At 36.8% G+C, this 21,968-nt stretch overlaps 1 protein-coding gene across 10 annotated transcripts in view; it reads left to right on the forward strand.

Moving 5' to 3' along the window:
• Positions 1 to 21,968, forward strand: part of MTDH (metadherin) — a 63,722-nt gene that overhangs the window by 33,040 nt on the left and 8,714 nt on the right. For 4 of the 10 annotated variants that reach the window (XM_036337819.1, XM_036337816.1, XM_036337813.1 and 1 more), the window contains 5 exons: positions 1,110 to 1,346; positions 3,718 to 3,807; positions 6,409 to 6,507; positions 15,423 to 15,547; positions 20,301 to 20,408. In XM_036337819.1, the coding sequence (XP_036193712.1) occupies positions 1,110 to 1,346; positions 3,718 to 3,807; positions 6,409 to 6,507; positions 15,423 to 15,547; positions 20,301 to 20,408 (659 nt within the window). The remainder of the gene's footprint in view (positions 1 to 1,109; positions 1,347 to 3,717; positions 3,808 to 6,408; positions 6,508 to 15,422; positions 15,548 to 20,300; positions 20,409 to 21,968) is intronic. The other 6 variants (XM_036337817.1, XM_036337821.1, XM_036337818.1 and 3 more) reach the window with 2 other exon arrangements.

A 21,968-nucleotide genomic window follows, 5' to 3' on the forward strand; every position in this document is an offset into this window, starting at 1 on the left:
CTTAAATTCAGAAATGAAAAGGCACCTTCTCATTTTAGGCTTGTTCTTAACGCTGTCAGCTTTCTTCTTTCCCATGGTTCTGAGTCCTGACTACGCATTAAAATCATCTAGGAAGCTTAGAAAAACAGCAATCATGTATATAAAAAGGAACATAGACTTGTATACGCACACACACACCTACATGCATTTATATATACATACAGACACATAAGCACATATAATTGTATACAAGTATGTATGTACATACATACTGATGTCTGGATTCCACCCCTAGAGATGCTGATTTTAATTCGTCTGGGCTGAGACTCCAGTGTCTACTTTTTTTAAAAAAATATTTATTTTTATTGATTTCAGAGAGGAAGGGAGAGGGAAAAAGAGGTAGAAATAGAAGCATCAATGATGAAAGAAAGTCATTGATCAGCTGCCTCCTGTGCGCCCCCTAATGGAGATCAAGCCCGAAACCTGGGCATGTGCCCTTGACTGGAATTGAACCTGGGACCAAGCCAACCTTCTATTCACTGAGCCAAACCAGATAGGGCTCCAGTGTCTACTTTTAAGGAAATTTTCACATAACAAGTCTAGAAGCAGGCTGGATGTAATGTGAGGTTACTTTTCATTTCTAATATTATATACAATGTTGCAGTAAACATCTTTCATGCATGAAAAAAAGGAAAAATTTTTCAGTTGATTTTAATGATTTTAGAATTAGTGCTTTATACATAGTATATATGTAAATATTTAAGTAAAGAACCTGTAATTAAGACGAAATCTTTATATTTTTAGTGGGTAAGTATTCTGAGTATACAGACTATGTTGGTTTCCTTTTTGTTCTATTGCATTTCCTTTGAGCAAGTCATTCTGCTGTTGAAAACATTAGTGAATATATATTAAGGTCAAACCTCTTAGTTTTTAACTTAAAAGTCATTCATGCTGGTCATGTCACTTTTTAAATTCTTTATTTTCTTCTTTCAAGCTCAGGCTATTTAGAGGGCAGTATGAGGAAATAATGAGTGATAAATATAAACTGAGCAATCCTAGAAATTTGAAAATATCCCAGTTTTAAGAAAGAGTCATGTACCAGTTTTTAATCTTTATTTTCTTTCTTTAAGTTTCTTCAGGATTGAATGAAAACCTCACTATAAATGGAGGAGGCTGGAATGAAAAGTCTATAAAACTCTCCTCACAGATAAGTGCAGGGGAGGAGAAGTGGAACTCTGTTTCACCTGCTTCTGCAGGCAAGAGGAAAGCTGAGCCATCTGCTTGGGGTCAAGACACTGGAGATGCTAATGCGAATGGAAAAGACTGGGGAAGAAGTTGGAGTGACCGTTCAATTTTTTCTGGGATTGGTAAGAAATGTTAGAAATTTTTAAATTCATTTAAAATTGTTTATCTGGTACATTGTGAATTTCCCAGGAATGAAAAAAGATCCATGAGTATAAAATTTAGTAATACCATACAGAAATAATAGCAATAATTAACTCATCTCAGGTCCTTCTTATGGAGCAAACTAAGTAAATAATACCATGTATTATTTGCTCTTGACTTAGTGCTTTCACATACTTCATCACATTTGATTACCCATGTAGCTAATGGGTATAATTATATTTTTAGTGATGTAATAAGTGTAATGTGTGACCAGTCGTTTTTATTAATTTCAGTAGTTTAATGCCTCTTTGTAATTAATTTTTCCCCTGGGTTTTAAAGACAAAGATCAGTAGTTGAGGATCTTTTTTCTGTTGAGAGCCATCAAATTAAAAGCAACAATTTCAGGGATGGGTGGGTGTATTATGAAAAGAAATGCATGTTTAATATGGAAAACTGCAGAAAGAGAAGAAAAAACTCAGTGTTACTATACCACCCAATGCCAACCACTGTATTTTTGTGTATTTTATGGCCTCTCCACCCCCCCTCCCCCCGTATACAATTTTTCTTTTACGTAATCCAAATCAGATAGGCATTTTTATGTTCCCACCTCCCACTTAACATTGTTACATAAACATTTTCCATTTTGTAAGTGTTTTTATTTAATGGCCCTATAATACATTGTATAAGCATAGCATAAGTTACTAAATACTTTTGTGTTATTGGAGAAATACTTTTTCTATTTTTTTAGTCATTATAAATAACATTGCCTTGAATATATTTGTTTTGGGATTATTTCTTTAGGATAGATTCTTGGGAGTGATATTATATTAAAGGGAATATGAATGTTTATAATGCTACATGACATATACCAACATATTTTCTAAAAGAGTTCTAATTTATATATCAGTACCAGTATGAGTGCCATTTGTCATATGCTGACTAAGGTTGGGTATTCTTATTTCTAAAAATCTTTTCTAATTGATAAGCAAAAAGAACATACATTGTTTTTGGTTAATTTTTTCAAATTACTAATGAGGCTGAATATTTTTGACAACTTTTTTTTAATTAAATCTTTATTGTTAAAAGTATTACATATTTTCACAACTTTCTTGATCATGTCTATTTCTTTTATGAATTTCTATTCATGTTCTTTGCTTCTTAAGATTTTTTTTATTATGTTGTAATTTCTATGCATCAAAGATATTTTTTTTCTGTTGTGCTTGCCAGATAATTTTTGTTAGTATATTCCTTTTAGTTTAAGTAGAAAAAAATCACTTCTCCCTATGTTATTTGCTTTTCCCATCACTTTTAAGCTTAAAAAGACTCATGTTGACTAATGTCTCCACGAAGCAAACTTTAGATCATTTACTAATACTGTTCTTAAGCTTGCTCTCCCATCCTCCCTCTGAAATATCCAAAAATTGTGTAGGAATACCAAAATTTGTAAGAAGAAACAATCCCTAAATTCCCAGCTAATTTCAGCAGTAAGGAAAGCATAAATTTCTATGCTGTAAAGCAACCAATGGTCAAGTTTTATCAAGTAATGTTAAGAACTGTGACCTATTTGCAACTTATTTACAAAAGCTATGTGGCATTTTCATAATTAGGACATAAATTAGGTGGTATTTGCTTAATGTTGTTAGAGATGAAATTAAGCAGCAGATTAGAGGTCCTGCTTAGATAGATTAGGACCTTTGTTGAAATTGAAAGAGAACTATGAAATTAGGTTTGCTCAGGAGTGTCTGACATCACAGATGTATATGCTCCTTAAAATATCCATATAGAAGTAAGAAATCGCTTGGAGATGTTGAGAAGATAGCATGGTGTAGTGGAATAAGCATGGACTACCTCAAGTAGATCAATTTGGTATGAATCCCTATTCTTCCACTGGCTTTTATGGAAATTAGGGTAGTTTATTTAACTTCCTGTATGAACCTCATGTTCAAGTACTTGTGAGGATTTGATAAATGAATGTCAAGTATAAAGTTCAGTCCCTGGCCCAAAGTCGTAGCTTAATTGTGGTAGATAATAAGGTAGTTTGCAATGGTAGAAAGAGCATAATAGGCTTTGGAAATCAGCCTAAGTTCCTGTCTTGGCTCAGCTGCTTTCTAGCTGTCAGCAAGTTACTTAACTACTCTGAAACTTTGCTAGCAAGTTTGCCCTAAAGATTAAAAGTGGTTGGTGTAAAGAGCCAGTACATAATAAACATTCACTAACTAGTAGCAATTGCTATATTAAGTGGTTCTAATTTCTAAGGTTCTATAATATTGATACCATAGTTTTAAATCTGTACAAATCTTTTAAGTTTCATTGCAAATCGAAGATTCCAAGTGACGTTCTTTATTTTAACAGCTGCTTGGTCTAGTGTGGATAGGGGAATGAATACCTCTGAACAGAATTCTGCTTCTTTTGCATCTCTCACACTTAACTCTGCTGTTCCTGGTATGTGAAAACAGTCTTTCATTTAGTTAACAAAAAATTTCTGTTTAATTTAGCTCTTGCTATTTGAAAAGTAGTATCAAGTATTGCTATCAACATAATAATAGATATATAATATAAATGACAGAGGCCTTAATAAAAGGGGAAGAAAGACCTAAGTTCTTAATCTGCAAGTGACTGAGTTCCTTTCTGCAGTGGACATAAGATTCTGTGGCCCAACGTAACTGGAAGTGCTTTGGCACACAGACAAGTACAAATGGAAGGCCTTCCTTTCAGGGTCAAGATACTCTGCTGTTACTAGCGTACTCCTGCCGTACTTGTAATTTGGCATTTTGTTTCTATTTTCTCTTATTCATCGTAAGTTTATAGTGAAGCTGGACCCAGTGTACTAATTATGTGGTTCCCTAGTGTCTGGAGTCACTAGTCTAGAAAAGGGATCAGCAGACACTTTCTGTAGAGAGCCCAATAGTAAATATTTGAGGCTTTGTGAGCCAAACTATCTCTGTTCCAGCTACTGAATTGTATCATAACAGGAAAGCAGCCAGAAGTGATACATAAACAGAGGAGTGTCTGGTTCTGAAATATTAAATTCTTCTGATTTTTTTTCCCAACCACCTAAAAATCTGGTATTATTCTTAGCTCATAGGGTATACAAAAGAAGGGGTGGCTGGATTTGGGCTATGGGTAATAGTTTGCCAACTCCTAGTCTCAGAATACATTTTACTTCCAGAGGTACAAGTTAATTGCTGCCTTCATTTGGTGACTTTGTACAACATGGGTGCTATTCCCTTCATATATTCAGAGAAAGTAGCATGGGCTGCTAAAGAAATAGCAACAGTGTTACTATAGCGCCTCTAAGCAGTACATGTGCTAATTATATATGAATTTTTATAGTGTTACTCTGTTAAAATTTACATAAGAATACATAACTATTGAGTATATCAAGCAGTTATATTAGTGGAATGCTAGTAAAATTTGTTAGTAAAGACTTTGATCAGAGGAAGTGATTGTATCTTTTATACTAACAGGTATTTTTCTTAACCAATTCTTTATATCAGTGACTCTGAATCCAAAGTGAATATTAGAGTCACCTAAGGATTCTGATACATACCGAGATTCTTATTCAGAAGGTCTGGGGTATATATATCCCGGATGAAGAACATCTGCATTCTGAAATGAATTTATGGCTATAGAGCAGGGTGTTTTGACCTGGCACCCATGAATTTATATGTCCCTAAAACTATATGCAATTTTTTGTGTAAGTTCTGAACAGTAGTCTACCACAGCTGTTATCAGATTCTTAAGGACTATATGACCACCACCACCCCCCCTCACCACTTCTCCACCCACCCAAAAAAAGAAAAGTAAAAACAGAAAACACTTAGAATATAGCTGACCCTTGAACAATGCAGGAGTTAGGAACATTGACACCCCACACACACACCCCGCACAGTTGAAAACACTTGAAGGCTACTGTGGACTGGAAGCCTTACTGAAAACATAAACAGTGTGTTAACACATACTTTGTATGTTTTATATATATTATATACTGTAGTCTTAACAATAAAGTAAGCTAAAGAAAACTGTTGCGAAAATCATAAGGAAGAGAAAGTATTTACAAAAATTTTATTGGGAAAAAAAATTGTGAATAAGTGGACCCACGCCATTCAAACCCATATCATTCAAGGGTCAACTGTATTCTCTTTTCATTAAATGCACCTGAATTTAACTTGGTCTCTAAACCACCAGCATAACTCTTCTTATCTCTTTGGCTTCTCACTGCCTTAACTCTCTAGAACAGCGGTTCTCAACCTGTGGATCGCGACCCCCTTGGGGGTCGAACGACCCTTTCACGGGGGTCGCCTAAGACCATCGGAAAACACATACATAATTACATATTGTTTACAGTAGCAAAATTACAGTTATGAAGTAGCAACGAAAATAATTCATGCTTGGGGGGGTCACCACGACATGAGGAACTGTATTAAAGGGTCGCGGCATTACGAAGGTTGAGAACCACTGCTCTAGAATAATCATCTCTCTCTTCTTTAACTTTTCCTTAGGCAAAAAATTCTAGCAAACTCAGACATTTTCTAGTTCTCTCCTTCAGGGTTTTAAGGATATAGACTACCCTGAAACATCCAGGATTTCTTTTGTGCTTTATCATTTTCAATTAAGAAGAGAGATAAAACTTTTTTATTTATCTTTATTGTTGAAAGTATTACAGATTTCCCTTTTATTTCCCCATTGACCCCCTCATCCTGCACCCGTTCCCCCAATAAAACTTTTTTGACCTTTTGAAATATATAGATAACTAGTTTGAAGAATATATTATAAAAGATAAAATCTAATGGATTGGTACTAAGGAAAAATATATTTCTTATTAGTGAATTAGATCAAATGATTATCATGTGTAATCTAAAATTACCCTTAATTCTACTTTTCCTTTATCTTAACTCTTATAATGTCTGAGGGGTTTTTTTGGTTTTTTTTAGGAGAAATAAAAAAAAAAAAATTAAGTCTCCGTATGCAAAGTATAGAATTGTTATGAAACATCATTAGAAAATTCCATTTTTAATTTTATTGCATTCGTTTTCATTTAAGGGTCTACTGCTGAGCCAGTTTCTCAGTCTACCACTTCTGATTATCAGTGGGATGTTAGCCGTAATCAGCCCTATATCGATGATGAATGGTCTGGGTTAAGTATGTCCTTTTAAAAATTATCAGTTTGGGGGGTTTTTCTGTTTGTTTTTGTTTCTTTTTCAGAATTTCTAGCTTCCTGAATTCATACTTTATATTTTAATTTTAATCCTACTTTCTAACCTTTTAGGTCATAGTAATCTAATCTAATACCAAATGTATTACTTGTAAACTAATTGTTGAATACCTATTGAATTAAAACTAAATTCACTTTTTATGATTGAGATGATATTTAAACATGAAATTGTCTTATAGTTTTACAATTTTTGTTTTAAGTGAATGTTCTAAAATATATCGGAATAGATTTGAATTTGTGAGGCGTGCAAGTTTTTTTATTGGTAGAAAACCATTTCTTTAGCCTAATTTCTAATAGAAGCATAAGAACGTTAAAGGCAAGAGTTATTTAACAAAACAAAAAAAAAAGGGAAGGGAAAAATATAATGGTTTTTATGTTAGAAATCTCATTCTATCTTTTTTTTTTTTTAATTGGATTTTTTTTTTTTAACTCCAAACCTCCAAATTTACTCCTTTCTCAGAATTTTTACAGCACATCATTTTTTCTGTTATTTATTTAGCATTTACTTTTGGAATTTTCTACCATTTTCGCCTTGATTAAAATTTTTTTTAAAGAATATGTTTTGGCCCTATCCAGTTTGGCTTAGTGGATATAGCATCAGCCTGCAGACTGAAGGGTCCTGGGTTTGATTCTGGTCAAGGGCACATGCTCAGGTTGTGGGCTCAACCCCCAGTAGGGGCCGTGCAGGAGGCAACCAATAATGGTTCTCATCATTGATGTTTCTATCTCTCTCACCCTCTCCCTTCCTCTCTGAAATCAATCAAAATATATTTAAAGAAAAAAGAATGTGTTTTGTTTCTTCAAGTAGAGTTGAAATCTCTGAAGACAGGAACTCTCGCTCTTTTATATCCTCAGTACCTAGTGCAGCACTTTTACACAGGTGTTCAGTAGTAATAATGATTATAGCACACATGTGGCTATGTGCCAGGCACTGCTCTAAATATATTATTAGAGAGGAAGGGAGAGGGAGAGTTAGAAACATCAATGATGAGAGAGAATCATCGATTGGCTTCCTCCTGCACATCCCCTACTGGGGATCAAGCCCGCAACGTGGGGATGTGCCCTGACTAGGAATCGAACCCATGACCCCCTGATTCATGGGCTGATGCTCAACCACTGAGCTACACTGGCCGGGCACTGCTCTAAGTCTTGTAAATACTGTTAATTTAGTGCTTACAACAATTCCATGAAGTGGGTGCTATTTTTTTCCCCATACTTACCATATTAAGAAACTGAGGCAAAGGAAAGTTACCTAACTTCCAACCTGGCCACGCAGCTCAAGTTAAGTGGAGGAGATGATATCAAACTTTCGTAGTCTAGCTCCAGAGTTCATGCTTTTAACCACTACGTGGTACAGCCTTGGTGATGATTGTAATCATGAAGGTAAGCTCGAAACAGCACAAGGATTAGTGTGTACACTGATTAGTCTCTATATAGATTAGTTGAAGCACAAGTCTTTTAGTTTAAGGGAGATGAAGTTGAAAAGGTAGATTAGGGAGGACCATGTCGTGAAAAGCCTTGAATTGCTGGCTAAAGATTGGGAAGCTGAGGGTTGGAGTTTCTGGTGTAGAATGTGTATCCTAGTTCTAGTCCTGACTTTAAAATGTAGTACCTCATATGGCTTGGACTTTTTCTTCTCACTTATCTTGGAATCTAGATTAATTGAGTTGTAAAATGGAGCAAAAGAGACTTTGGGAAGAATGATCAAGTTTATGCCCAACAGAATTGAGGCGTGATTAAAGAACAATAGGAGTGATTGTAAGAAAAAAGCAGGAGTGAGGTGGAAATGTCTTGGGCAGCTGTGGCATGAGGCTGAGGAAAACTGAGCAAACAAAGCTCTAGACTTCTCAACTTGGATAGAACAACTCCTCTTTCGTCTCTTTAACTATTCTTGTAATACGAAAAAATGATTGGCTGCTACAACAAGACTGAGAAACATGTATCCACATGACTCTGTACTTAAAGTAGTAAGTATCAGGAATACCATCTTTCTCAAGCTTGTTATGCTGTATTGGCAGTCTTTTAAGTCCAAAGTTTCTGTTTAACCTCATTTCCTGTGTGAATTTTATTTTGTGTGTTGTCATCTTTAATGTGGCTAATGTTGGTACTTGATGAATGTACTTATTCCTTCTAAATTTGTAGAGGGCATGATTTAGTATTTGAGATTACTAATCCACAAAGTGTGTACACACATACACACACACACTAGCTTTACATTTCACAGTGTAATATGATTAATTTATTGACTCTTTGCCAGCTGGTGTGGGTCAGTGGTTGAGTGTCAGCCCATAAGCCAAGAGGTCACATGCCTATGTTGCGGGCTTGATCCCCAGTAGGGGTCATGCAGGAGGCAGCCAATCCACAATGCTTCTATCTCTCTATCCCTCTCCCTTCCTCTCTCTCTAAAAATCAATTAAATCTATATATATTGCCTGTCTGGTTTGAGGCATGGGCATTATTATATGACAAAAAGGCACTGATTCTACTCAGGCAGAGTATAAGGTTAAGATGCTACAGTATAGCATCTTATATTTTTAAGGGCAGATGTTAATCTATCAGTTATCTTGGCCATAAAAAAACATCATCATAACCCCTATAAAAAGTGAGATTTTGAATAGAACTTTGTTTTTGTTGGCACAGCATAATGAAGGGGTTTAAGAGCATGATGCTTGCCCTAACTGGTTTGGTTCAGTGGATAGAGCGTCGGCCTTTGAACTGAAGGGTCCCAGGTTCGATTCCGGTCAAGGGCATGTACCATGGTTGTGGGCACATTAGGGGGTGTGCAGGAGGCAGCTGACCGATGTTTCTCTCTCATTGATGTTTCTGACTCTCTGTCCCTCTCCCTTCCTCTCTGTAAAAATTCAATAAAAATATATTTTTAGCCGAAACCGGTTTGGCTCGGTGGATAGAGCGTCGGCCTGCGGACTGAGGGGTCCCGGGTTCGATTCCGGTCAAGGGCATGTACCTGGGTTGCGGGCATATCCCCAGTGGGAGATGTGCAGGAGGCAGCTGATCGATGATTCTCTCTCATCGATGTTTCTGACTCTCTATCTCTCTCCCTTCCTCTCTGTAAAAATTCAATAAAAATATATTTTTAAAAAAAGAGCATGAGGCTTGAGGACTATGTGGGCTTAAATCTTACTTCTTTGTCTTTGCCCTAAGACATGGCTCTATGCCTCAGTTTCATCATCTGTAAAAATAATAGTTCTCCTCCCTCCCCTGGCAGAGTAGTTGAGAGGATTAAATAATATAATATTAGAACATTATAATACACTTAGAACACTGCCCTATGTTCTAATATTCTAGTAAATAATGAGTACGTGCTACTGTGCTGTTGTTGATGTCTTCTTCTAGAGGCAAAATTAGTCTGTTCTGTGGGGTTAACTAATTAGTATTGTGTGTTTAAACACTGGAGAATGTCTTTTTAACGTAATTGTTGTGTTTTATTAAAGTTAATGAATTAAATTCTGGTAAGAAACAGCTAACAGCCATTTTCTTGCTGAGATAAAATAGAGATTAGCTATGAGATGTTTAAACCTAGACATTGTTCCACAAGCGAATTAAATGGAGACATATATTGCTTACCATTTTGAAGACAGCTAATATGGTTCTTTGAAAAGATATTGGCAGCCCTGGTCAGTATTGTTCAGTGGTTAGAGTGTTGGCCCTCAGACTGAAGGGTCACAGGTTCAATTCCCAGTCAGGGGCACATACCTGGGTTATAGGTTTGATCCCAGACCCTGGTCGCAGGAGGCAACCAATCGATGGGTCTCTCTTACATGGATGTTTTCTCTCTCTCTCCCTCCTTCCCTCCTTTTCCCTCCCTCCCTAAAGATCAGTGGAAAAAATATTCTCCAGTGAGGATTAACAAAATAAAAAAAAAAGAAAGAAAAGATGTTGGCAAACTAATGGGGGAATTTTGAAAAATAGGAAATTATTTATAAACTAGAGGCCTGATGCATGAAATTCAAGAGTAGGCCTTCCTTCCCCCAGCTGCCAGCACCGGCTTCCCTCTGGCACCCAGGACCCAGGCTTCCCTTGCAGCCCCAACTTCGTCCAGAAGGTCATCCAGAAGGATGTCCAGTCTAATTTTCATTTTACGCTTTAATTATTATAGATCAGCCGTGGGCAAACTACGGCCCGCAGGCCGAATCCGTCCCGTTTGAAACGAATAAAACTAAAAAAAAAAAAGACCGTACCCTTTTATGTAATGATGTTTACTTTGAATTTATATTAGTTCACACAAAAACTCCATCCATGCTTTTGTTCCGGCCCTCCGGTCCAGGTTAAGAACCCATTGTGGCCCTCGAGTCAAAAAGTTTGCCCACCCCTGTTATAGATAGATGGAGAGACCTATACTATGAATGAAGCTGTACTATGCAGTTTTAAGGAAACTATGTCTAAGAAGTTAGCAGATTAGTCCCATGAATCTTAAGAATTAAGTGTTGAGAAGTCTCCAGGTGACAGAGTTTAGGTTTAGATGATTGATCTGTTGTTTTAAAATAGTTTTCATTTGACCTAGTTAATTAAAAAAAAAACAACCTGAGATCAATAAACATGGAAACATCACCAATGAAGTTTTTTTTAATATGTTTTTATTGCTATTAGAGAGGAAGGGGGAGAGAGAGAGAAACATCAGTGATGAGAGAGAATCATCGATTGGTCATCTCCTGAAAGCCCCCCACTGGGGATCGAGCCTGAAACCCCAGCATGTACCCTAAATGGGACTCGAACCGTGACCTCCTAGTTTATGGGTCAGCGCTCAACCACTGAACCACACCAGCTGGGCACCAATAAAGTTTTGCAAAGCCAATAGATATTATGCTTCTGTTAATGTTCTTATGGAAGTTAAACCATAGTACAGTTACTCTCCGAACTTTATGGCCATTTAAGCCTTTAAAATACATAATTTTTTTAAATATATTTTTATTGATTTCAGAGAGGAAGGGAGAGGGAGAGAGGGATAAAAACATTGATGAGTGAGAATCATTGATTGGCTGCCTCTTGCAAGCCCCACACTGGGATTCAAACCCACAACCTGGGGATGTCCCCTGACCAAGAATCGAACCATGACTACCTGGTTCATAGGTCGACACTCAACTACTGAACCACAACGGCTGGGCTAAAAATATATATTTTCACTAAGTACTTCACTAGATTTTAATCCCCCACACCCACATACCATATTTATTAAGAGAATAGTTTATAAGTTAGTATATTTCCCATTCACTTGCCTAAACTTGTTTTCTTAATAAAAGAAAATAACTTTTCTGGCAAGAGGCCTTAGAGATCTGGTTTATAGATAGTAATTTTCCAAATCTGGGTTTCTTGTGAAGTGTAAGCAAAACCAATGACAGCTTTGGCATTCAAATCTCCTAACAGTAGTATTGTTAATGAATGCTTGGTGTAAGATGAGCAATTGGTTCTAGACATCTACTAGACTCCTTTATACTTGTAAAAATGATTTCTACATTAAGACATAGTAAGTATGTCTTATTGAGAGATTTATCAGGATTATGAAAAATCCTTTGTTTTTAAATATATTTTTATTGATTTCAGAGAGGAAAGGAGAGGAAAAGAGAGATAGAAACATCAGTGATGAGAATCATTGATTGGCTGCCTCTTTCATGCCCCACACGGAATTGAGGCAACAACCTGGGCATGTGCCCTCACCGGGAATCGAACTGTGACTTCCTGGTTCATAGGTCAACACTCAACTACTGAAATACACTGGCTGGACGAAAAGTAAATTTTTTTTTTATTAAATATATTGTTAATGATTTCAGAGAGGAAGAGAGAGACAGAAACAACAATGATGAGAGAGAATCATTGATCTGCTGCCTCCTGCACAGCCCCTACTGGGGATCGAGCCCACAACCCGGGCATGTGCCCTTGACTGGAATCAAACCTGGGACCCTTCAGCCCACAGGCGAACACTCTATTCCACTGAGCCAAACTAGCTAAGGTGAAAAGTAAATTCTTAATTGTATATGCCTTATAGCTTGAAAACTGGCTTTCTGTTGTAAAAACAATAGCTACCATTTATTGAACACTTACTGCATTGTTATGAATTTCTTTACATGTATGAGAAATTCGTGCACAGGGGTGGGGGAGGGGTGTCCCTCAGCCCAGCCTGCACCCTCTCCAATCCAGGACCCTTTGGGGGATGTCTAAAGGGATCGGGCCTAAACCGGCAGTTGGACATCCCTCTCGCAAGCCGGGACCGCTGGCTCCTAACCGCTCACCTGCCTACCTGCTTGTCTGATCGCCCCAAGCTGCTTTCCCCTGCCGGCCTGATCACCCTTTACCGCTTCTGCCTCGGCCCCTGCCACCATGACTTTGTCTGGAAGGATGGCCGGAAGATGTCCGGTCGACTGGTCTAATTAGCATATTACCCTTTTATAGTATAATCCTCTCAGTAATCCTATGAAGTTAGTATGTAGTTCATTACAGTTAAGAAATTTAACAAAAATGACATATTTATTAAGTGTTAGAGCAGTATTCACATGTAGATATGTAGAACCATTTGACTATAAGATACTTTTTTTATTTTTGTTTGTTTTTTAATCCTCACCTTAGGGAGAAAGAGAGAGAGATTGGTTGCCTCCCATACTTGCCCCAACCAGGGATCAGACCCGCAGCCTCGCTATTTGGCCGACACCCGCAAACTTTTGGTCTATGATCAACACACTAACCAACTGAGCTACCCAGTCAGGGCTATAAAAGGTCCTTCTTACCCTCTCTGTTAATGCTATGTAATAATGGCCAAAGATACCTGCTTATGTTAATAAATTTCAAAATATAGGAAGGGACTTCCTTTTTTGTAACACATTTCACACTTGTAATCACTTGTTACATGTTTTCCCTCCATTAGACTCTCTCTTGCTTACACTTTCCGTCTCTCCCCATTCTCTACTGGTTTAGCCCCTCCTCTCTCTCTCTCCACCCTGTGTAACAGAATCTATCACTCTGCTGGTATATTACCTATCACGATCCCTGAGTAGATAGACTGTGCGCGTCATGGGGGTGGGCGGGATTATGCCATACTGATCTTTGTATCTCCAGTACCTACCTAGCTCAAGTTCTAGTACATAGTAAGTGCTTAATAAGATGAAATTCCTGTAATTCCACTGTTAAGATATATCTGTTATGTATTTTTTTCTTGTATATCTTACTCCTGTAAATTTGGGATCATACTGTACAGACAGTTATGTCTATGATTTTTTTCCTGTGAGGTTTTCCCCAGATTACATATTCTTTCAAAATATAGGTTTTAAAACCTTCATGAAGATGTGTCATAATACCTCCCCTTTAAACAAAAACACTGTTACAGAGTTCACATGGAAAAATAAGAATAGCAAGAAAATGAGAGTAATGCTGGCAGATTTGTTTTCCTGGATAATAAAATATATTGCACAGTTATATTATGTATATTAGAGGCCCAATGCACAAAATTGGTGCAAGGGGCTTGGCCCTCACAGCCCTGGCTTCATCCGGAAGGTCATCTGGAAGGTCGTTCCACTGTTTGGCCGTCTAATTAGCATATTACGCTTTTATTATTATAGATGGCACTATCCCAGGAATAAATCAGTGGACTAGAATAGAAATTCTAATAACAGACTGAAATGTATATGAAAGAATTTAGTGTTTAATGAAAGCAGCATTTGGTAGTAGTGGGGAAAGAGTGGATTTTTTCAATAAAGCAGTACTGTATTAGAATTTTAAACTTATTAACTATAGAAATAAAGTCTAACTTTTGTTATCTTAAACCAGTGTTAAATGAAATCTGACTACAAGTTGTTGTTACAAAAGTATATATGCAAGCCTGTAGGATATCCTGGAAGAGGAGGGAAGGATTAACTTCAGGGTAAAGCCAAAGAATGTTTTTCCCTTTTAGAATAAGCCAGTGCCTCCTAGATTTAAAGAAAGGAATTTTGAAGTCTAGAGTAAAAATTTATTCATGACAGTAGGGTGATAGAAACCCAAAAAAGGACCCATATTTTAGAATAAAGGTACAAGTATTAAAAGAGGAGGGGAAAAGAAAAGGTTAAGTATCTGTAATGACTTGCCGAAACCGGTTTGGCTCAGTGGATGGAGTGTCGGCCTGCGGACTGGGGGGTCCCGGGTTCGATTCCGGTCGGGGGCATGTGCCTGGGTTGCGGGCACATCCCCGGTGGGGGATGTGCAGGAGGCGGCTGATCGATGTTTCTCTCTCATCGATGTTTCTGACTCTCTATCTCTCTCCCTTCCTCTCTGTAAAAAATCAATAAAAATATATTTAAAAAAAAAAAAAAAAAAAGTATCTGTAATGACTTAGTGAATTTAAAGAAGAACCTAATCTTGAAAAGCTCATAAGGTCCCCGGGAGGGAGTATGGGGGAAAATGACAGGTAGGGAGTATAATTTTGGTACTACTGTTTAAAGATTGACTAATTCTGTATTGTAGAAATTTAATCAACAACAAAACTGTTGTAATAATCAGGACAAAGAAATGACCAGGTTTTACCAGGTTAGACCTAAACAGTGAAAACAAAGCAAATTCAGGAGACTGATAACAAAGGAGGTAAGAAGAGTAGAATTAAATAGTTAATTCATAAGTTTTCTGGAGCTCCTTAGAAATTCCACTTAAATAGCCATAAGATGTGCCCAGTAGAAGCTGGGCAAAGGTGTGTGTGTTTTTTTTACCATCATGTTACTGGGGTTTTTTTCTAGCTTTTAAAATGTGCTCAGGAGAAGGAACAATAGTTGAAATTACAGCTTAGTGTAACATAAGGGATTTTACTTTTTGCATTTTAGTTTTTGGCAGAAATGATAGATACCTAATTCACAGTGTTAAATTTTAGATGGTCTGTCTTCTGCTGATCCCAGCTCTGATTGGAACGCACCAGCAGAAGAGTGGGGGAATTGGGTAGATGAAGAACGAGCCCAGTTCCTGAAGTCCCAGGAGCCAATTCCTGATGATCAAAAAGTGAGTAAAGGGATTGGCGGGTATGTTTATTTCTTTACACCCAACTATCGTAGAATTATTAGTATATTAATTAGTATATAATATTATAAGTATATCCAAATTGCTTCAGGGAGACCTTATGATCGTATTTACTTCAATTATCTTTTGCCTGCATGCCTTCTCTATATCACTGTTGTTTTTCCCCCCACAAATTATGGAGGGCTTTATATGGAAAGCACTATTAGACGCTGATAGGAAAACAAACATTTCCTGTCCACTTATCAGAATTACTATAATAGCCTACCAACTCTTAATGTGTTTTAGAAAAAAGTAAATTGGTGTCCTGTGTAAGATTAAGGAAGTCTTCATAGCAACAGACAAGACTGAGAACATCATGAAAAAGTCACCAAGGCAGGGAAATAGGTAACATGCTTAGTGGAGAGGTAAAATAGTATACAACTGTGGAACCAGCTATTAATAGGATCAGTTATTTACATGTCTGTCTTCCCCCTTCTAGGCTACATTCCTTAAATAAAGGGTCCATGAAGTTCTTGTTTCTGTAGCTCTAGCAACATGCTTGGCATTCAGAAAAAGGAATAAATAAGTGAAAGAAAAAAATATATATGTATGTATATATAAAATATATAAAAATATATTTTTAAAAGATAAATATATAAAGTTTATTTTCCTCTCCACCTCTAGCCCTGTCATCATTTATGATAACTGTAAGATTCACATAATTGAACCAATCCACACCTTGAGCTATCAGTTCAGTTCTTTTTTTCTTTTTCTTTTTTTTTCTTTTTTTTTTTTTTTTTTTTTTGAGAGGAAAGGAGAGGGAGAGAGAGATAGAAACATCAATGATGAGAGAGAATCATTGGTCAGCTGCCTCTTACACACCCCACACTGGGGACTGAGCCACCCTGGCCGGGCAATAGGAGAGATTTTAATGCAGGGTCGGCAGATTTTTTAATAAAGAGCCACACAGTAGTGCAAAAGTAGCCATAGGCAACACAGAAGTGAACTTTATTTACAAAAACTGGCATTGGGCTAAATTCGTAGTTTATCTACTGCTTTAACGTATCTGTAGGCAAAGAGGCAAAGGATCTTAAGTAAAGTTAAATATAGGAGATTTCACTAATAGAATAAGATCCTAGCAATAGAGTTCGGGGAACCTTAGGCACAAGTGGATTGTGAGTTAGCCTTTAATTCAATATATAGTACCTCTCATCTTCAAGGACCAGAGAAAGGGAGATGTCCTTAATGGGATTTACCACTAAGGGTGTAGATAAATGGAGGGAGGCAGTTACCAGTAAAATCAAAGTCCGGGGGGGGGGGGGGGGCGATAATGAATTTTAGATTGGACCTACAAAAGCTTCCTAGAGTTGCCAAGAGCTGGAGGAAAGAGGGACAAATGGACAGAGCACAGAGGGTACTTAGGGCAGTGAAACTACTCTGTATACTATAATGGTGGATCCATGTCACTATACATTTGTCCAAACTCATAGAATGTGCAACACCAAGAGTGAGCCCTGATGTTGGCTATGGACTTTGAGTGATAATGGTGTGTCACTGTAGATTCATTGGTTGTAACAAATGTGCCACTCTGAAGGAATGTTGATAATGGGGGAGAGGGTAGTCTGTGGGGGGGGGGGGGGGGGCAGGGAGTATATGGAAATCTTTACCTTCTGCTCAATTTTGCTGTGAACCTAAAACTGTTAAAAAATAATAATAATAAAGTCTACATTTTAAAAAAAGGTTCTTAGTATATAGTATCTTAGCACACAGTAATCATTCTGATACTTATTGAATGTTTAGTGAATGTACAACTAAAAGTCTGTTTCTCTTAACTGGAACGTCCCATGCCTGATGATTAGAATTTAACAGTGGAAACACTGAATAGAGTAAAGACTATCACATCATAGCAGTTCTTTTTCTGAGTAGATTCAGAGATCATCTTTACATTTCTAAGCAAAAATGGGAAGCCATCTAAATGCCCATTAGTTGGGGAATGGATAAATAAAATGTTTGTACAATGGCATATTAGACAGATTTTTTAAGTGAATGAAATAAAGCTAAATTAGTATATCAGTATTACTAAAATCTCAGTAATTGGTGAGCAAGTTTCAGAAAGATACAATAATGATACCATTTGTGCATATGTTGTGTGGGGAGACACATAAATTTATAGAAAAATTGATTAGATGGATACAAAAGAAGTTCATGATAATGATTACCTCTAGGGAGGTAATGTGGGAATGAGATTGAGAAAGGGGTTAAAAGGAATTTTCAGTTTTTCAGAATATTTGAGTTAAAAGATGGTATGGAGTTGATTTCCTCCTTTTCCCCATGAACAAAAATAATGTTTTGCCATGCAGAACTGCCTTTCTTTTATGGCTGAGTTACAGTTAGCTAAGGCTAAGTGGTACAGTGTTTTGTTTTTCTCTCTGATAGTAATTTTGTAAACTATTTGGTGGTTAATGAGACCTCTAAAATCATCCTAATGACTATGGTGCTGAACAGAAAAATAGCAGGTATCCATATAATCTCTTTCTCTAAGAATAGTCTAGGGATCTTGGCTGTCACCTGTGCAAAATAAACAAAAGACACCTTTCCATAGAAAAGTCAACTCTATGTGATGTGTGAAGAGATATCATCAGTACTAATAATACTAATTTAACAGTTCTAATTCACGGTTTTTGTCATGCAGAATGTTATTTTCAGTGACTTTCTCAGATTTAATTTTTAAATTAAGTCTTTTCTTTTGAGATGATTAGAAAGTCACGTTTACTTGTAAGAAAACATACAGAGCAATCCCCTGTACCCTTTACCCAGTGTCCCTCATTGGTAATATTTTCGAAACTATAGGACAGTATCATCACAACCAGGACTTGGCATTGATGTAGTCACGATACAGAACATTTCTGTTACTTCATGGATCCCTCAGGTTGCTCTTTTTCATACCATCTTCTCTTCCTTCCTATCTCCACCCCCTTTTCAAATCCCTAGCCAACTAGGAAGTAAGCTGTTCATCATCTCTATAATTTTGTCATTTTAAGAATGTTCTATGTAAAGAATTATATAGTATATAACCTTTTGGTACTGTTGTTTCACTGAGCATAATTCTCTAAAGCAGCGGTCGCCAACCTTTCCGACCTCACAGACCACCAGTTGGCAACCGCTACTCTAAAATTTCTTCCAAGTCATTGTATGTGTCATTAGTTGCTTCTTTTTGCTTTTGCATAGTAGTCCATGCTCTACTCAGTTTACAGGCATACCTCGTCTTATTGCACTTCGCTTTATTGCACTTCACAAATGTTTCATTTCTTTACAAATTGAAGGCAAGACCCTCCACCAGCAAAAAGATTGCAACTAACTTTATTGCAATACGGGCTTAATATTTGTGGTCAGGAACCGAAGCTGCATTGTATCGGAGGTGTGCCTGTATTGATCATTCTCCTGGTAAAGGACATTTGGGTTGTTTCTGTTTGGGGACTCCTATGAATACAGCTGCCGTGTACATTCATGCACCAGTTTTTATGCAAATATAAGTTTTCATTTCTCTGGAATAAATGCCTAGGAGTACAATCCCTGGGTAATGGGTTCATATTTAATATTTTTTTAAAAACTGCCTGTTTTCCAGAGTGGCTGTCTCACTTTATATTTCCACTGATAATGCATGAGTGATTTAATTTTTCTGCATCCTTGCAAGCATTTGGCTGTTGTCACTATTTTTTTTTCTTTAATTTTTTGTAATTGATTTTAGAGAAAGAGAGAGAAACATCAATTTGTTGTTCCACTTATTTATGCATGCATTGGCTGACTCTTGTATGTGTCCTGGCCAGGTATCAAATCAACAACTTTGGCATATTGGGATGATGCTCTAACCAATTGAGCTACCTGGCCAGGACCACTATTTTTTATTTTAACCATTCTGATAGGTACGTGGTGATAACCCATGGTAAATTTTTAGTCTGCATTTCCCTAATGGCTAATAATATTGCACATCTTTCCATGTGCTTTTTTGCCATCTGTCTTCTTTCATGAAATGTCTGTTCATATCTTTGCACATTTTCTATTTTTAAGACTGCTTGGTTTTTTTACTGTTGAATTTTTAGTGTTCTTTATATAATCTAGATACAAGTCCTTGGTGGATATATGGTTTGCAAATATTTTCTCCCATTTCTATAGTTTGCCATCCTCTTAACAGGGTCAAATTCAATTTTAATACAAATAGCTCTACATTTAAACTTTTAAATAAAACAGAATTACCTATCTAATGAATTTTTAAAAACCAAGATTTGCACAGCTCTTGTAGTAAGTAGAAAAGATGTAAGGAAAAAGTGGTCAGTCATAGACAATAGGAGAATGAAGTTCCATGTACTTTATTTATTTATTTTTTTTATATATATATATTTTATTGATTTTTTACAGAGAGGAAGGGAGAGAGATAGAGAGTTAGAAACATCGATGAGAGAGAAACATCGGCACATCCCCCACTGGGGAAGTGCCCGCAACCCAGGTACATGCCCTTGACCGGAATCGAACCCGGGACCTTTCAGTCCGCAGGCTGACGCTCTATCCACTGAGCCAAACCGGTTTTGGCCATGTACTTTATTTTTTAAGATGTAATTTTAGATCAGTTTTATTGCTTGTTACTAATTCTTATTTAGTATTTAAATAAAGACTAACCCTAATAAATGAAATTATTTCATAATACTTTTCAGAATAATGAGAAGTTGGTTCACTTTAACACCTTTGCTTTTAAAATTAGGTTTCAGATGATGATAAAGAAAAAGGAGAGGGTGCCCTTTCAACCGGGAAATCTAAAAAGAAAAAGAAGAAAAAGAAGAAGCAAGGTGACGATAACTCTCCTGCACAGGTAGAATATCAAAACAACAAGCTTCATTCAGTAAGCACCTACTGCAGAAATGTGAAAAGAAAATGCTAAGACTCTGTAGAGATAAAAGACATCAAATTTACTTGAAAATTCCCTAAATGTTTTAAAGATTTTATACATCATACTGTTAAAAAATAACCTTTGTGCTTAAAAAAAAAAATCCAAGTTGTAAACCCAAAAGTAAGTAAATAAAATTCTAAATTAGTCCAGATGCATTTTGTGCTGAAATGGAAAAGGAGGTTCCTACAGCATTTCACACCTACAGAAATTCTAACTTTCTGTTGTTCCTCCATTTCCCTTTTCTTTGGTCTTTCCTACCTGGGGGAAATGTTTTTGATTATAATGTAGATCAGTGGTTCCCAATGTGGGCACACTCCCCACAGGGGGGCAATTTGATTTTTTTTAAATATATTTTATTGATTTTTTACAGAGGGGAAGGGAGAGGGATAGAGAGTTAGAATCTGAGAATGAGTTATTAACAGTGAGTTTTTTGCATTTCTTATGGTTCTAGGGGCCTCATATACAGTATATAAATATATATTGGGGCATAGTGAGTTCCTCAGTACTTCACCTGTCCTTTCATTCTTTTATTTTCCTCTTTCATGGATGCCATGTTCTTTGGAAGCTTGTTTAAACCAAGTTATGGCCTTTTAGGCTTCCACCACTTGAATAGGAGTTCACTTTTTGAAGAATAGAATTATGTAACAGGGGAGGCATCAGGATTTTAGAGATGTTTAGGTGAGGCATGGCCAAAAAAACGGTTGGGAACCACTGATATAGATGAAAACAAAGATATTTTAATTTCAGACATGCTATATTACTGGAAATATACATGGGTTTATTTTATAAAATATATTTATTGATGTAGAGAGAGAAGGGAGAGGGATAGAGAGTTAGAAACAACCCAGGTATGTGCCCTAACCAGGAATTGAACCGGTAACTTCTTGGTTCATGGGTTGATGCTCAACCACTGAGCCACACGGGCTACATGGATTTTTTAAATTTTTACTTTAATCCTCACCTGAGGATATTTTTCCATTGATTTTTAGAGAGAGTGGAAGGAAGAGGGAAAGACAGAGAAAAACATTGATGTAAGAGAAACACATCGATTGGTTGCCTCCTACACGTGCCCTGACCAGGGCCTGGGTAGGGGAGGAGCCTGCAACCAAGGTACATGTCCTTGACTGGAATCGAACCTGGTACATGGCTGGGCAGGCCAACGCTCTATCCACTGAGCCAAACAGGCGAGGGCTGGATTTATTTTTGAAAGCAGCATATCACCATTACATTACAATATATGAAAATCTCATTTCTTATTTACAACTATGCTAACTAATTGTTTTCATTCATCTAAATGTAGGAGGTAGCCAAAACTCTTAGAGGATAGCCTACAAATAATTTTCCTATTCTATTTTGGGAAAAGTTGCTGCATGACTTTTTAAGGAAATATGTGTTGTGTTCTTTTTTGTTGAGGGAAACACAACCCTTCATAAATGATACCAATTTATTATCACTATTAGTTTTTTCTCTGTAGTAGTAATT

The sequence above is a fragment of the Myotis myotis genome, unplaced genomic scaffold (assembly GCF_014108235.1).
Source record: "Myotis myotis isolate mMyoMyo1 unplaced genomic scaffold, mMyoMyo1.p scaffold_m19_p_16, whole genome shotgun sequence".
Lineage (NCBI taxonomy): Eukaryota > Metazoa > Chordata > Mammalia > Chiroptera > Vespertilionidae > Myotis > Myotis myotis.